The 17386-nt window shown below is 61.0% G+C and overlaps 1 protein-coding gene across 1 annotated transcript in view; it reads left to right on the top strand.

The window, feature by feature from the left end:
- Positions 1-17386, top strand: part of SRCIN1 (SRC kinase signaling inhibitor 1) — a gene marked incomplete at both ends in the record, with an annotated part of 46179 nt that overhangs the window by 14173 nt on the left and 14620 nt on the right. Inside the window, 4 exons of the mRNA XM_084301093.1 lie at positions 5711-5734; positions 15829-16021; positions 16137-16335; positions 16870-16963. Coding sequence (XP_084157219.1) covers positions 5711-5734; positions 15829-16021; positions 16137-16335; positions 16870-16963 — 510 coding nt within the window. The remainder of the gene's footprint in view (positions 1-5710; positions 5735-15828; positions 16022-16136; positions 16336-16869; positions 16964-17386) is intronic.

Genomic DNA, 17386 nt, shown 5'->3' with positions numbered 1-17386 from the left:
GCTTCCCACGGGCAGCCCCGGGTCCCCCCCCCCGGTTCGCGGAAGCCTCTCGGGGGGTGGGAGCAGGGGGAGGGGGGCGCCGAGACCGCTGGGGGGGTCCCGGGGGGCTGCCGTGATGGGGGGGGGAGCGGCGCGGTCCTGCGGCTCTGCCCCGTTCCCCCCCCCCGGGAACGGCTCCTGGGGGCGTGCAGGGGTCTGGGGGCCGCCCCCTCCCGTGGGGTTCCCGCAGGGGGGGAGCGATCCCGGGGGTGCCGATGGGGGTCGGTGACAGTGACCGCAGCAGGCGGGGGGGGGGGGGCATTAAGGAGCGTGTGGCCCCGGCTCGGGGTTGGGGGGGCACTGAGTGAGGTCCCGGCGGCGGAGGGGGTCCCGCTGCTCCCCCCCCTTCTCCCCTGGAGCCGGTGCTGGGGGGTCCGGGGGGTCCACAGTCTTCCCCCCCCCGGTTCTGCCGGTGCCGGGGTGTCCCCGAGGTGTCCCCTTGGTCCCCAGCCGGGTGCCAGCCCCACTCACCTTGCACGTCCCCCCCCGGTGCTCGCCCACCCCCGCGTGCCGTTTCCATAGCTACTCCGCTATGGGAGCAACTTCCCCCCGGTTTTCCTGCCCCCCCCCATATCGTGTGACCCCCCCCGACCCCCCCCAGTCCCCGCTTCTTGTCCCCACTGCCCGCAGCAGGCAGAGGAGGGGGCGCACGGTGCACGGCCCCTGCTGGTCCCTGCCCCTATGGGGTGAGCAGCCCCCACTGCAGCCCCCCCCAGCCCAGCACCCCGGCTGTCCGGAGCTCTGGAGCTACTGGGAGGCAGTACTGGGAGGCTGTGGCCACCACACTGAGTTGTACCCAAGCAGGAGGGGGGTTTCTAATGCCCTTGTGCAGCCCCGCGTGTGCTGGGGGGGGTCACAGCGGGCTGGGGGTGTGCTGAGCACCAGCACCGGGCCCCGGGGAGCTGCAGCACAAAGGGGGTGCCAGAACCTGACCGGGGGGGCCACGGCAGGGAGATTTCAAGGCCAAGCAGGGTGGTTGCGTGGCTCGTCCTCAGCAGCGCTCGGGTCCTGCTGCATCCGTCGCTGCTGGGGGCTGCGTTTTGCCTACGGGTGTTGCTGCTTCGTGGTGGTATCGTTGAATCGGGGTGCTTGAGGAAGGGTCAAGAGCACGAATCCACTGATGGCCGAGGGTGTTTGTGCGCTGACATCACCCGAGCTCTTTCAGAGGTTGCCTTGTAGGTCTGGGCTGTAATTACTGTCGGGGAGCTGACGAGCCTTCAGCAGGAGCTCTTGGAGAGGCCGGTGCATGGGCGGGCGAGGGATGGGGCGTCCCTGCGGGCTTTGAGCTGCATGTCCTGCCTGGGCTGGGGGGTTGGTGCCCTCAGCAGCCCTCAGAGCCTCCTTGGGCTGGGGACTGGAGCAGGATGCAGTAAAACCCAGCTCCCTGCCCAAAGATGCTTGTGCCTAAAACAGGAGGCGCAAAACAAGCGTCTCAGTGCCCTTCTTGTGGGGGGGTTTGGGCTTTGGAGAGTTGAAGTGGCTCCCGGAGCCCCGTGGGAGCCCAGGCGTGACAGGGACTGGATCCAGCGCTCCCGGATCCCAGCCTTGGCTCACGCCGGCCTTTCTCCCACGTGCTGCGATGCTCAGGTTGGAGAGGTCCTTCTGCAAAAATTGCAAGACCTCGGCTGACAGTATCTGCAATGCACAGCGCCGGTGTCTCTTCGCTGTATCTGGTTACTGTTTGCATTCGGCTCTATCTTGTCATTTTGCTAATTCAGCTTCTCCAGTGCTGAAAAGCATTAAAAACTTTAATAAGGAGAAGCAGATTAACTCCACTTTGCTGTTATTTTTCAAGGAGATTTTTGTTTGTCAAGACATTGCGCCTGAGGGGGACTCGATCAGAAATTGGAACTCCTGAAAATGAGTTAATTAAAAAGCCAATGAAACTGCCGCTGTCCCTCCCCTCGGTGGAGTGTGCCGGGGCTGCTGCTGCTGCCCATTTTAGAGGGACGCAGTCGGTGCTGCCTTGTTAATCACTAACAGATTCGTGTTATAATTGTTAACCGGAGGAAGCCTGCCTTGGTCAAGGCGGTGACTCACCAGGATTTCATTTACCTACTGCTCTTCTCCTGGGACTGTCACAAAGACTGAATTTTTAAAAATTTAGTTAACTACATAATGTTCCTAGCTGCGTTCCCCCAGCTCTGGTTCTCCTCGGGTCTGCAGCGTGCATGTGTGTGTGTGCTGGTGCAGCTCCCAGCGTTGCTGTGTGCACGGGTTCCCTTACATGTGTGCCCGAGCAGACTTGGTGCTTGCATGATGCTGGCTCCGATGTGCATGCCTGTGCACATGTGTGCACATCTGTGTTTCGGGAGGGCCCCGAGCCCTCGTTAGTCGCTCATTTTGCAGCATCACGGACATGACTTTCATTGTAATTATAATCTCAGCCTTTGTAATTCCTCATACCTTCTGCACAGTTCTGCTGCAAGCGAGCTGCCTGTTTTATCGGTTGTAACAGGGCTGTCGTTTCAAATCCTCTCTCAGACCATTATCTCCCTTTGATGCTTTTGAAGAGCCAGCGATATGTTAATTCTACCTTGGCCCTCTCCTCTTCCCTTCTCTTTGTGCCAACCCGCGCCCTGCCAGATGCGGGGCCGCTGGGGGGCTGCTGGGGCTGCCCCTGGTCCCACAGCAGCGTTGGTGGAGCTGCTGGTGGGAGGCACCACGGGAACGGGGGCTCTGGGGGAAATGGGCTGGTAGAAAATGAGCTAAACCGGGCAAAGAGCCGGCTCTGAAACCTGCTCCGCGCCCCGCAGAGCTCGGTGCCGTGGCAGTGCCGGCAAGGACAGATGGAGCCCTGCGATGCCCGCGGGGGAGATTCTGCCCTCGCCGCACGGCACCAGTTTGGCAGCCCCAGACCTGGAGCAGCGCGAGGAGATGGGGCTGAGCCCTGCAGCCACCGCCAAACCAAGCGCCCCGCTGGGCACCTTCCCAATTCGGGGGGCTCCGTCTGCGCCATGCGGAGGCGAACTGACCCCGGACTGATGCTCTGCTTGGGGAGCTGGGAGGGGGCTCAAAGCCACGGGTGTCTGTGGGCTTTGGGTGAGGGGGTGCCGTGCTGTGCCATCCTGGCACCCGCTCACCCTGACCACACCACATCGCTTCCAGAATGTTCCCCATCCCCTGCCTGGGCACTCCGGGGTTCAGGCGAGCTCATCACTGGTTTGATGTGGAGTGGCTGTGTGTGGTGGGGGTGTAATTTATGGACTTTGCAATAAGCCTGTCCAGTCATCCTAAAATAATAAATAAAATACATACCAAGGGCTGGTGAGAGATAGGATCAGCAATATCAGGGCCTGAGGAAAATTACTGCGACTCTCCAACAGCAAAATAAGGAGCGTGGAGGAAAACAAGCCAGAGAGGGAGCAAGTTGGGAGCATCACCTCGGGGCTGGGTCCTGGCCCTTTGGGCTGGGGGGCTTGGCCCTGTCCCACTGCTCTGCCCCTCCTGGCTCCTGTGCTTGGAGCCCGAGTGTGACCTTGGTCCTGCGTGGGGCTGGGAGAGCCCGCGGTGAGTCTGGCAAGGAGAGGGGTGAAAGATTCACTCCTGTTTTCTTTGAAATTGGCTTTGGTTTATGTAGGATCCCCTGGGCGGCCTTCCTGGAGAGGCAGCACCCCAGCAGGGCTCAGGGGTCCCAGGCAGAAGCCCCGTTACAAAGCGGATCTGTCTGCTGTGGAACTGGAGATGTTCCCAAACCCAGGAGCAGCACATCAAGCCCTCCAGCACCGCTGCTGTCCTGCTCACCCCCAGGAGACGCAGAGATGGGTTCATCAGGAACCCGCTGCTGGGCTTCGTCCCATGCCCGGGCTGCAGCTCCGGGAGCTGGCCCCATTGCTGGATGCCCTGGGTGGCTTTGTCCAGTACTAAAACGTGTTCCGAGGCAGTTTCTTGCTCTCAAGCTCCCAGTGTTTTGGAATAGCGTTACGTGCCCAGGATAGGCTTGGATCCTGCTGGTTGTTGTCTCGTGGTGCTTGGTAATCAGGGCTCTGGGCTTCTATTCCTGGTTGTGCCTCTGAGTCACGGTGTGCCCTTGGAAAAGACCTTTGTGCCTTGAGGCTTGGCCGCATGAGCAAACTGCGCTTGTTTGACTTGAATCACTTCGAAAACAGCTTTAGTCGGTTCGATGCAGAACTTGTGGTGGGTCTGCTCGTGTCTTAGGGAATAGTAATGGAAATGCACCTGTGTTGATCAGAATAAGGGAATTCGGAGGCTGCAGACCCGTCTAACAAGGGACCTTACAAGAGGGTTTGTGTTGATGTAGGGTTGACCTCCAGTTACCTTGCCAGGAAGGGTGGATACCCCAGTAGTGGACTGTCAGAGGCCTTGGATGAATAATTCTCCAAATTCTACCCAAGCTCTGCCTCTGTGCTCCCCGAGCACTGCTCCAGGAGATGCCTCGGCAGCCACCAGGGCACTGCAGGGGCTGGGGACTGGGGTCTTGGTGCAGGAGCTTGCTTTGTATTAAACCAATAATAAGGAAAGCATCCTCTACCCAGCGCGCTAGGTTTGCAGCCATGGTGATTGTGGTGAAGGAGATACCGTGAAGAGCGGGGAGATTGGTGGCTTTGACGGGGGAGGCAAAGAGAAGCCAAGAACTTTGATCCCCATAAAAGACAGTTGGGACAGAAGCTGCTCTGCAGGTGTCTCTCCCACCCCCACCCATAATTTGCATGCTTCAGTGATATCAAAGTGCGTTCCCTTCCCAGCCGGGTGGCTCACACTTGTTGTCACCCAGCCAGGTGGGTCACACGTGTGGTCACCCGATCCAGCGCGCTGCTTCCTCCGGCACAGCCCCGCGCTGCAGCTGGCGAGGGCTGGCGTCACCACGGTGCTGTGGGACCGGCCCCGGCGTGGTGCTGCCGGGGTGCTCGTGGTGCTGCTGTGTGCAGAGCGTGTCCCACCCTGCAGCACTGCCACTGCCCCAAATCAGAGCAGTGAGGAGCGCGCGTTCCTTGCTGGCCGTGCTCTCCCCGCGTGGTCCTCGGAGGGTCTTGTGCCCCTCTGGGGAAGCAGTTTGGGTCTCAAACGCACCCACTGCCCTTCAGGGGTGTCGCAGCCACAGCTCTGGGCATCCTCGGGAGTTTCGGTTCCCTCTCTCTGCTGGTTGTCAGCGGGTGGCTTGGGAGGAGGAAGCTCCCGAGCTCTCCAGCTTGCTGGGCCGCGGCTGCTGCCAGCGCCTGTCACTCGCTGTAGCACATCGGTTTGACACCGGTGGAAACGCCGCGAAGAAGCACCGGAGGGAGGTGGCAGGGACAGAGCGGGGGGATTGGAAGAGCCCTTTAAAACTGAACATTGTTCTGGCTTCCAGTACCGACTCCCAGGGCAGCAGCCTGACCAGCACGTGCCAAGGCAGCGCGCTCCAGAAGCGATCCTGGGCTGCCGTCCCGCTCTCCGCTTCCTTCTGCTTCACTTAGTTTGCACCCCCGTCTGCGCTAAGTGCCCCTCTCCGGCCCTTCCTGCCTGCTTGCATGATCCCGCTTCCCTTTCAGCAGCCCTGAGCAGCATGAAGCGTAGGCAACCCATTGGGAGGGGATTTTAAGCAGAAACGAGAGCAGGTTTAATGTTGCAGTTTAAAGTCAACAATTCTCAAAAGGAAAACAAAAGTCAAAGCAGAATCTTAATGGTATTTTTTTTTTGTTTTCTTTTGTTTTGTTGTTTTATTTTTTGTTAGCAACCCAACTACTGGAGCTTTAAGGTCAGTATTTCTGATTTTTCATGCTTCTGTTTGAAATGCATGCACTTTTCCACCCTTGCCTCATCTCTGTGTCTACGCGGGGGGGTGGGAGCTTGGGGTTTTGCTCAGGATTCCCATGCCAAAACAGTTTGTCCTTGGCTTGGCGGTAGCTTAAGCTCATGAGAAGGGCTTTATGGTTTTGGGATGAGTTTTGCAGAAGCAAAGTTGTTACCTGAAAGGGAGGAATCTGTGTCCTGCCCTCACCTAGGCCACTAAAACCCCACAGGCAAATCCTGCTGCTCTTGAGTCATCTCACTGCAGCAGGGACAAGGAGTCTAATTTACTTAACTGTGGGAAAAGAACAAAAAAAACCCACTCCAGATGGGCTCAGGACCCACCTGTGAAGCTCAATGAGGAGAGGAAGGTGTCTCTGAGCTGCCGTGGGGGTGCAGGGCAGGCAGGGAGCTGCTCCACACACCCGTGTATGATCTGGTCCCGCTGGATGCTGCGTGCGGGAGGAACGCCGGTGCGCTCGGTGGTGTCCCGGCTCAGGGTGCAGTGGGGGACTTGCGAGTGCCTGGCGGTGCCAGCCCACACCTCACAGGCAGTGGGGTGATGGGGAGGGAGGAGGATCCCTACACAAACTGCCAGGCCCCAGAGAGTGGCTTTTGCATGGTGTGTTGAAGGACACGCAGAGCACGCTGATGGCTTCGAGCCCCGCGGAGAGGGTTGGGTGCTGCCTGCAGGAGGGGAAGGGGCAGCAACGGGGGGGTGCCCAGGGGCTGGGGTGCTGCTGCCTCTGTCCCCCTGTCTGCCTGCATCCTCCTCCCTGTCACCTGGCGCTGGGGACCAGCCCGTCAGCAGGCTGCGGATGGCGGAGCAGAGGGCTTCTTGCTGGTACCCGCTGCCTTGTGCCAGAGCCATCGCGCCCGGCGCTGCCTCTCCCCGGCAGCACAAAGGAGACCCCGGCGGGAGCCTGTCCTGCCCGGCGCTGCCTGCCAGCACCTTGCAGACAGGCACCGTATTGTCTGCAGGGGGAAGTACGCATGTCCCTGCCTCCCTCCTCCTCGCCGGGGGATGCGGTGGCAACACTTCAAGGCCAGGCGTGTTGCTGGGTGACCTTGGCATGTTGTCCCTGGTGGGGCTGCTCTTCCTGTGGAAAAAACAGGCACTTGCCTCGGCTGGCAGCTCAGAGCTGAGTAGTCATAAAATGCATAATATGTGCACTTGTTCTGAGTGTTCATTCCTGGAGTACTTGCGCTGTAAAATGCGTGCAAGCAGCAGCTCCATGAATATCCAGCTGTCTGAGTCCTCCCTGGCTGGTTTTAACCACATGCTCTCTGTGACATTTCCGGGGACTGGAGGGAAGGCACAAAAGCCTTGATTTTATTTCCTTTTTTTCTTCTTCTTCATTTTTTGTAAGAATTGGAACGGGGACGAGCTCCGGGCACCCCAGGGGTGTCAGCGGCTGGGTGCTGGCAGGCACGCAGGGTGATGTCCTAGAGCTGTGTGCTTTTTCACTTTGCATGCGAGTGTCCCCGGGCTCTATCTGCTCTGCAAATGCACCAGGAGTTAAATCTCCCCCGGGGACCCCAGCTGCCTGACCCCGCTACCAAGTGGGGCATGAGCCCAAGGCAGCTGGGGATTGCTCGGCAGGGGCGAGCCGTGCACGAGGCTGATGCTGGCAGGCAGGTGCCGGGGGCTTCCTCGAGGCCACCTGCGTCCCGGGGGGCTCGTGGCTGCAGGCCCCCCCTCGGGCAGAGAGCTGTGGGGATGGAGGGGATGGGCTGCAGGGAGGGGCAGTGCCAAATGCCCAGGGACCCGGTGCGCAGATTTGGGGCTCTCCAGTCATGGGCTTTGCAGGAGAATTCCTGGGGGGATTGGGGGGGTGGTATTGCTGTTTGTCGGGCTCGGGATGAGCTGAGCTGAGCAGATGCTCGTTGGCTGGTGCTGTCTTTGTGGAGAGGGGTCCAGGAATTGCACTGTCCCCAGCCGCTGTGGTCCCGTGCACCCCGCTGTGTCTGCAGGTCCTGCCCCAGCCTCCTGCCCGTGCTCTTCTCCTGCCCTGTGCCCCCACAAAGGCAGCCCCAGCGCATCCCTGGGGCTTCTGCACTTGCTTCTAGATTGAGCCAGCCCCGCTCGTCTCACGAATGCTCCTTCCTGCCAGCTGGGTCAGGCGGTGTGCTCGCACGGAGCCATCGATCCAGCCTCGCCATGGCCACTGTCACGCTGCTGCCGGTCCCCGAGTCCCCCGCCAGGTGCTCAGCCACGTCCCAGCTCCCAGCCATCACCCTGCTGGTGCTCTAACCGGGGCATCCCGTGGGGTTTGCATCCTGCACCGGCTCCCTCCCTGCTGCTGGGGTGCAGCCCTGTGACCCCGAGCAAGGGCTCGTCCCCTTCTCCCTCCCTCATCCCCTCTGTGCCGTGTGCTCACGCTTGGCTTTCCTTCCAGTCCCCCGGCGTCCCTGAGGGATGCAGTAATTTGCTTATTTTTGGAAGATGCTGTCACACGAGGCAGTATTGCCGGAGAGCAGGGGATTGGAAGCGGCTCCTGCTCGACCCAAGTGAGGGACAAATCGCTGGGGTAAACGTCCGTGGGGGTACTGAGCTGGCTGGGGCAGAGCCAGGACTTTACCCTCACCCCCAAATCCATCTCCTGCCACACGTCCCACCCCAGCCCCAACAGCCTCATCCCCAGGGATGGCCTCAACCCCCCTCTCCCGGCCTTGCTTTGGAGCACCTGAGCTTTTGGGGAGGAATTGGGAGTTTTGGGGCTGAACGCAGGGACGTGCTGATGCTGTCCGGCTTCCACCCCATCCCTGGGGCAGAGCCGCTGCCTGGGCCGGGGGGGGAACGGCACCGAGGCGTGTTTGGGTGGCAGCAACCAGCAGCTGTCAATATTCATGAGGCTGCAGAGGAGCCAGGCTCTTAAATATTCATCAGGCAGGCGAAGGCTGCTGGTGCCAGCAGGAAGGGGAGCGGCGCGGTTACAGGGGGCAGGCAGCCACCCGTGGCCTCCGCTGAGCCGCCCGGGTGATGTCCGGGTGCAGGAGGGTGTTTGTGCGTGGAAGCACTACATCCTGGTGCCAGGCACCTTCTGTGTGCCTGTGTCTGCAGGGCAGGGGTGTGCCGGGTGCTGGTGTCACGGCGGTGCCTGCTGCAGGGGCCCCGATCCCAGCTCGTGCCCAGCTCCTGCTCACATCTGGCTGCCGGCGCACATCTGGTGGGGACGGCCCCTGCCTTCAGTCGAGGGGTCTGCTTTAAAAACTAATCCGATTTGAACGCTAATCCTGTTAACATTGAGATCGGGATTAATTCTGGGTTAATCGGGATAATCCTGACAAAATGTTGGGCATTAGACGCTGGATGAATTGCTGTTGCCGCGAGTGGTGCGCTTTTAATTCGGTGGTGAGATCCAGGTGGGTTGAGAGGGCTGGGGGTCAGCGGAGACTCGTGGTATGGCCCTCGGTGTGCTGGTCAGAGCACCCCAAAGCTGCACCCTGGGCCTCTCATTTCTCCCACCTTTGCTGTTGCAGCCCCATTTTCCTCCGGTTCTTGCTCCTTTTGCTCCTGGTTTTGCGTCTCCTGGCTCCTGTGTCGGGGGGCAGGAGCTGGGCTCGTGGAAGCCCTCCTTGCACAGGGATTTTGCTGAGGTTCGGCTCTCCTGGCTGGCCAAAACACGGCACAGCACCACGGGGAGGAAGAGGAGAGTGCAAATGATGTGTGTAGCACCGGGACAGCCAGGGGCTGCTCCCCCTGAGCTGTTTGGAAACTTGAGAGCCTGGCGAGGTGATGCCCGGTGCCCTGGGTGCTGTGCCTGGCCGGGCTGCTTGCTGGAAGGGATTTGCAGCCAGCCCCAAAGCGAGGAGGCAGCTGCAGGGGCCGTGTCTTGTTACCTGGGCTCTGCTCCTCTCCCGAGGCCGGCAGGCTGAGTCTCCGGGAGCATCAATAATTGAGGATGAGCAGAGTTCATTAGGAATGAATGAATGAACGAAGCAGTTCGCGACGCGCCGCCTCGGTTGGTGTTTCCTTCCTCTGTCTGCCGAGGGGTCAGCGCCGTTTCGGGTGGCAGCAAAGCTCCTGCGTGGTGCCAGCTGGGGCTCTCGGGGGAGATCTCCAGACACCGGACCGGAGATCGCTCCTGCAAGGCTTCAAACCCCAGCCCCTGGCTTCGAGGCAGGCACGGCTGGGCTGGGGGCTGGGGCTTTGCCCCCACGCTGGCTCTTCCTGACCCCCAGCTGGGAGCCGGCTGACCTGGCCAAAATGCTGCCGTGACTTTTCGATGGGGATGGGGCGAGGCAGGCGGCGAAGCAGAGGGGCGAGCGCCGCAGGCAAAACATCCAGAAATCCCTCCCGCCCCTCCCTGCCTCTGTTCCTTTCCACGGCTTAAAAAAAAAAAAAAAAAAAAGTTAAAAATTTCAATTAAAATTTTCCTTGGAAACGACAGACGCAGAGCTGCGGGAGGGACAGATGTTGTTTTTCTCCCAGCTTTGCTAACAGCTTTGCTTGCCGCTGACCCTTGCTGGCAGCGCGGGGACAAGCGGCCACAGCCCGGCAGGTCCCACGCGGTCCCCGTCCCCTCTCCCTGTCCCCCACGTGTCCGGGGCTGGGTGCTGAGCCTGGCCCTGCTCTGTCCGGGGGGGTCACTCCCTGTGTGGGGATAAAACAAGGATAAAATCGCAGAGTTTTGGCTCTGCTTTTTGTGGGGCAGCCCGGTGCGAGCAGCAGTGAACGGGGCTGCTGGGGGGTTACAGCTGCGGTGTCAACACGACGGCATCCCCAGATTGGGAGAGGGCTGTCAGCTGGTTTTAGTTTTATTTTTTCCCCATTCCTTTGTTTCTGAAGCCTGTTTACCTGGGAGGCAGAGAGGCTGGGAGCAGCGGGCACCCATCGGGGTGCTGCGCCCCCATGCCCACCCCAAGACCTCAGCACTCCACCAGCTGGGAGCTGCGGTCAGATGCTGGATTAACCGACGAGAAGGGGATTACGAGGAATTAATCCAGATCAGTGTCCGACCAGGGGCTGCAGCCGGGGCTTTGTGTGCTCGGTAAATAACCGGTTGCCTTGCTTTGCCCAGGGCTGGGCTCACCAGCGCCGTGCCAGCTGCTTCCCAAGCTGCCCAGGGTGGATTTCAGGGGCTTTTATCCCAATCGTGTGGCCCGGCGGAGGGGACGTGGAGCGGGGTGGGACCTGCCCAGGACCCCATCCCCCTGCAGCAGGGCGATGCGCCCCCAGCCCGCCTGCCCTGAGCACCTTGCAGCGCCTTATCCCTGCAAAAGCAGTGGGATGGAGCATGGCCAGGGCAGGGCTGGGGGCAGCTGCCACCCCCCGGCACAACCACCCTGCTCCAGCCCAGCTCGGGCAGCCGCCTGTGGGCTTCTCCTGGAGGTGCCGGGGTCTGCGCCCAGGGCTGGGGGCTGCCTGTGATGTTAGCACGGCGAGGGCTGAGCCTGCCCAGCTGCGGGTACAGGTCTGTACTGGGGTCTGGGGGCTGAGTTCGGGTGGTTCTGGGGAGGGAGAGGGTTTGGGATGGAGCTGGGGTTGTGCTGGGTGGTGCGGAGTCCTGTGCCCTGGGTGCATCTCCAATGGGTGCGGAGGGACCCCCCCTTTTGCTGCTTGGGCTCGGTGCTGCAAATGCTCTGCTTCCCGTGGGCTAAACACGGCATTTTCTGTTTGCTGCTGTGAGTCTGATGTGCAGAGGGACAGCAGAAACGGGCTGTAAGTGGCTGCTTTTTCTAACGGCGAGGACAAACCGCCCGTGGAGCCCTCCTTGGGCAGGGGCGAGGTGCTGTCCCCGATGGGACAGACCCTTTGCTCCCTTGTGGGGTCTCTCCGTGGGATCAGGCTCGCTGCCTGGCGCTAGCAAGTGGGTGGAAGAATTGAGGAGGGAGACCAGCTCGGGTGGCTTTGAGGCTTGCAGTGCCCTGCTCCACCCCGAGGCAGGATCCGTCCCGGCACACTGCTGCTCCTCTTTGCCTCCTGTCTGCTTTCCAAAAGTCCTGGTGAGGTCAGTCCCCCTCTCCCTGTCTCCATCAAGACCGAAGCCTGTCCCTAACCATCGAGGTGGCTGCAGCACCCATCACACAGCACCCATGGGAGAGCCTCAGACCTCAGCTCCCTGGAAGCTGGCAGGGAGGGAGCGGGGCAGAAGGGGGGGGATGGAGACAAGGGACGGGAGGAGGAGGAGAGGAACATCCTTATCTAGCCAGGCAGATATAATGAAGCTGCTTCAGCACTGACAGGAAAGGGATTGTTGGAAGTTTTAGGAGCTAAAAGAATTGCTTAATTGTGTCTTTTTTTAGCTCTGGGGAGATAAAAGACAAAGGCCCCCAAGTCCCCCCCTTTCCCCATCCCACCTCTTTTACATAAGGCTCCCGGGGCAGCACAGAGCCGGGTGGGGGGCAGAGCTGCCTTCCCGGGGGTCTGGGGAGCCAAACGCTCTGCGAGGGGCTTTTGGTGGGCAAATCACCCAAGCAGCACCCCTGGCACTGTCCCGGGCTGGAGATGCTTTGCTGATGCCTCTGCACCAGGGAGATTTCCTCTGCTCTAGCTTCCAGGAGGCTCCCGGGGGCTGTGAAGTGCCCCCGGGGCAGGTGAGCGGGTTTCATTTTGGGGCAGGCTGCATTTCCCTGTCCCTGCTGCCTGTCACCACAGCCATCGCATCTCTGCCCCCCCCTAAAGTGAGCTCCTTACTGGGCTTCCCTCCCTCGGTGCGGGGCTGCAGCAGCTGCCTGCTGGCCTTGGGCAGCTTTGTTTGGCTTCTGGGCACTTTTACTCCTTGGCTTCCCCTCCGTGCTCTGCCCATGAACCCGCTGCTGCTTCCCACGCTCGGGGCTGTGCCGTGCTCCCACCAGGGCACAGCACGGTCCCCCCGGTGCTGTGTTACCCCGGTGCTGTGTTACCCCAGTGCTGTGATGCTCGTTCAGCAAGAAATGGGTCATCTCCCAGCGTGGCATCGCCGTGGTGAGGGGGATGCTCTCCCCCCTCCACCCGGCCACTCGCTGCTGCCGTGGATCTCAGACGCCGCGGGGAAAACCTCGGTGCCTGGGGCACGTGGGGGACATCGGCTCTTTGGAAGGTGCAGGGTGCTGAGCTCTGCACCAGGGCTCTGAGCTCAGGCAGTGGAGCATAACTGAGCAGGAGGGGGCTGAGCACCTTTGCTCCCAGGCTGGGGGTCCTGAGGTTGCCTCCGTGCAGAGCGTGGCTGCACCCAGGATTTATCCTGCACCCCCAGCTGCCACCAGCATCAATCCTTTCCCAGCCCGGTTGCTCAGCCGTGGGGCCGCGCTGTGCAGCAGGCAGGGAGATAAGGCCCGGGGGTGAAGGGTGCTCAGAGGGAGGAGGATGTTCCTCTCCTCGGCTGCCGCAGCCGCTGATATCTCGCTCCTCAGCTGCAGGGCGTGACACACGCTGGGCCAGACGGAGAAAGAGATTTCCCTTCTGGAGTCGTGTGAGGGCTGGTGTTTGGTTTTTGTCGTGCATGGGAATGAAAGCTCAGCCCCAGCACCTGAGCACGGGCCCTGGCAGATGCTCGTGGAGCCCGAGCTGTGTATGCAGGGAGGAGGTAATGACACAGCCTCCACACTGGCATCGGGGTAGTGCCCAGCACAAGGTTCCCCCTGGCAGCTCCGAGGGGCTCTCAGTACCCTCCTGGTGCTGGAGCTGCTGCCACAGACAGGTCCCAGGCACTGCCCAGCCCAGGGCTTTATCTGGCACCCAGCAAGGCAGGATTGGGCCCCCCCGGCATCTCCAGGAAAGCAGGGGCAGGGATCCGGGTGCCCGTTTACCATCAGGATGTGTGGGGGCCGAGCTGTCTGTGTATTACCTGATAGCGGGATAAGTCGTTAGCGAGGCAGAGCAATAAAAAACAATTCCCTCGGAGTCATCTCATTAACAGTCCACGGGAGGCCAAGGACGGAGCTGCCGGCTCCTGCCTGGGGCTCTGCCGGCTGCTGCAGGGCTCTGCGGGTGCCCCGACCCCGTGGGTGCCCCCCGCCAGCCCTTGTGGCTGGAAAGGCCACCGGCAAGAAAGGGCAGAGACCCCCCCGCAGCACTGGGGGCTGCTCAGCCCCTCTTACACCTTGGGGAGCGATGCAGGCACCGATCCTGCCCCTGCTGGGGCTGCGCTGCCCGGGCGCATCCCTTCGGCTGCTGCTTCCCCAGGGCTCGGCGCTGCTGCTGGTCCCTCTGCATGCCAGGCTGAGCATCAGCCTAACGAGCAGAGCGGTCCCTTCTGGGCCAAAAATCCATTAATTTTAATCTTGCTGGGATTTTTTCCTCCTTCTTCTCTTTTTTTTGTTTTTTCTTTTTTTTTTTTTTTTGAGGATGCCATAATTAGCTCCATCCGAGCGGCTTAATTACTCAAGGCCGGCTGAAGCCCAGGGGTGGAGGCAGAGGGCAGGCAGGGTCCGGGCTCATTGGGGCCAGGAGCAGGGGCAGTGCAGGGGCAGCTGTCCCCAGCCCACCCCAGCCCACCCCAGCCCGCGGCCCCGCTGCGTGCCGTGCGTTCGGGTGCTGAGCTGGGATGCGCACACCGCAACCCATAGCAACAGCGATGCGACATGGTGACGGCCATCCCAGCCGTGCTTCGGGGAGGGAGAGACAGAGACCCCCCCCCCCGGATGAAATCCATTTTTTAATGATTCTTTTCTCCAGACCGAACACGTACCGGGGGCAGGGCGCTGGCCGGGGGTGGGATCCCACCTGGGATCCCCCCCGATGGAAGAATTTCAGCATCTGCGCTGCCTGCGAGCCCCGCGCTGAGACAACAGCAGCAAAACTAAGCAGTCAATTTTCCAGCAATTAGCTGCAGCGAGAACATTTCACGTCCTGGAAAACCCCGCCCCACAGGATTAATTAAATCCTCCAATTAATGTCTGATTTAAATGACGGTGATGGCTGTTATCATTTCATATTGATTTTTCTTTTTGGTCTTAAAATAGAGCTGTTGTCCCTTCCACGCCGCCTTTTCCACACCCCGGGAGCTGTTTGTTCTCTCTGTTTGATTTGCCCACGTTCAACGTGTGTCTGGAAAATCAGGGCCTGCAGCCCGGGCGCTGACAGGCAGCGTGTGCTCCGCTGTGTGGGTGGGCACCTGCGGGACCTGGACCTGCTCACACAGTGTCTGTCTGTCTGTCTGTCCATCCGTCTGTCTGCCTGTCCGACCCCTGGCTCAGCTGTGGACGGGGTGGATGCAGCCCCTGGGCACGGCTGTGCCCTGGCACCGCTGCTCAGTGAGTTTGTCCTGCGCAAAGTCCCCTTCTGCCTGCTGTGGGGGCCACCCCATAAATTGCCCCCGACTTCATCCCGAGCCTGGAAGGGGCAGGAGCAGCTCCAGACGTGGCCGCTGCCATTCCGAGAGGGTCACTGGGTGCCACTGGGTGCCACTGGGTGTCACTGGGTGCTACTGGGTGTCAGTGTGCTGACCTCCACCTGGCAGGCACCATCCTGTCCACATGCACAGAGCCCCCATACAGGGTGTAAGGACATTTGTGCAGAAAGCCCATGTCTGTAGCCTGAATTTCATGCAGGGATATATGCTTGGCCATGTGAAATTGGACTCCTGGCATATTAAATTTTCACTGCTGTAAACCCAAACCCATTACTTTCCCCCGGCTCAGGCAGCCATAAACCTTGCCGCTGCTTTGCTTCCAGAATAAGCCAGGCATTTATGTTTCCCGGGAGCTGGTTCATTGGCGTAATGGATGTGTAACCTCCTGTAATTGCTAAGGTTATTCCAGTGCTCGCATGCAAGCCCTGGCTCCGCTGCCAGCCAGCGATCGCTGCTTTTATTTCGAGTGGGTTGCTGCTGGAGGAACTCGAAGGCGCCTGGGATGGTGCTGGGAGGCTTCGGGACGCGGAGTGCTGCGAGCCTCAAGTGGGAAACATGGGCAGGGGGCTGCAGGCACCGAGGGGCACGCCTGGGTGTCCAACCTGGGGCAGTGGGTGGATGGGGTGCTGAACCCGGTGCTGTGCCCGTGGGTCCAGCTGGGAGGGGGCTGAGCACCCCCAGCCACGGCTCAGCCTCACCAGCATCCTGCACGAGGCTCCTGGGGAGCGGAGGGGCACGGGGCAGGGCACCCCGCTCCCCTCACCTCCCCGCTGTCCCCTTGCAGACCAGGAGCTCCCGGCACTCTCAGGGCTCCCAGCCTGGCCTGGCCGACCAAGCCAAGCTCTCCTTCGCCTCGGCCGAATCGCTGGAAACCATGTCGGAAGCGGAGCTGCCCCTGGGCTTCAACAGGATGAATCGGTTCCGGCAGAGCCTGCCCCTGTCCCGCTCCACCAGCCAGACCAAGCTGCGCTCGCCAGGTACCGGCACTGCGGGGGTCGGGGACGAGCTGCCCCGGGGCTGGGGGAGGCACCTGGGGCACAAATCCTGCCCCTGGCACGTCACCAGCATGGCATCGGGGTGCTCTGCTTCCAGGGGTCCTGTTCCTGCAGTTTGGGGACGAGACGAGGCGCGTCCACATCACCCACGAGATCAGCAGCATGGACACCCTGCACGCCCTCATCGTCCACATGTTCCCCCAGAAGCTCACCATGGGGATGCTGAAGTCCCCCAACACTGCCATCCTCATCAAGGACGAGTCGCGCAACGTCTTCTACGAGCTGGAGGATGTCCGGTGAGGGGCGGACACACACGGGGGGAGCTCAGGAACCCGGGCAGGGAGCAGCAGCCCCCCAGCCTTCCTCCTTGCACAAACCCTCCTCGCTCGCTCCTGGCACGGGGTGCTGAGCACATCAGTTTGCATTTTTCATCCCTCTCGGAGGCAAGCTGATGTCGGCAGCCTCGCCGCCTGCGGTCATAGTCCGGTGTCTCCCTTTCCAGCAGGGATGGAAAGGCTCTTGCAACGGGGAAGGATTTCCTTGAAAATGGGGGAGGAAACAAAGGGCTGGTGGGGGGTGAACGCCTTCAAAAGGGACCGCGGCAGGCAACGCTTGCTCATCCCTACTGAGCTAAACCAGCCCCTGGTGCTGCAGACCTTGACCTGGCTTCTCTCAGGGGATCCCTGACATTGATTTCTGCTTCTTTGAGGGCGTTAAAACGGAGCCATTAGTAGTCTGCGAGCAGCAGGGGGGGCGTGGGTGCAGTGCCGGGGCCGGGAGGCTGCCGGTGCTCGCAGGGCGCCGGCTCACGGCTCTGCCTCTGCTTGCAGTGATATCCAGGACAGGAGCATCATTAAAATCTACCGGAAAGAGCCGCTCTACGCCTCCTTCCCAGCCTCCCACATCACCAACGGTGACCTGAGGGTAAGGGGCTGGGTGCCCGGGGCAGGGCTGAGCCCTGGGGTGCGGGGCTGGGCTCTGGAAGAGGGAAAGTGATGGAGATGGAGGGCCGGGTAATTGCTTTGTGTTTGTGGAAGGAGTAATGACTGCCATTCCTCTTCCCCAGTCCCGGCATTGTTAAGTGTTGCCTTAAAAGAATGGATGTTTGGGGCCTGACAGGGGGGTGATAAACATGATAATTCGGGGATTCATCAGAATAAATCATCCTGCTCCCGGGGATGGGAAGGAGGGAGCTGCTGTTTGCCAAGGCCAGGTGAAGACGGGCGAGCTGCGGCTCCCGGTCCTTGGAGGGGGGACACCAGGGCAGGGGCTGGGACAGGGCAGGGGCTGGGACAGGGAAGGGCCCCAAAAGGGCACAGGGATGCCGTGCTGACGACCCCTGCCCCT

This window comes from Netta rufina (assembly GCF_964035555.1).
Source record: "Netta rufina genome assembly, chromosome: 24".
Lineage (NCBI taxonomy): Eukaryota > Metazoa > Chordata > Aves > Anseriformes > Anatidae > Netta > Netta rufina.
The sequence above is the reverse complement of the archived record's forward strand: the minus strand, read 5'-3'. Positions and strand labels throughout refer to the sequence as shown.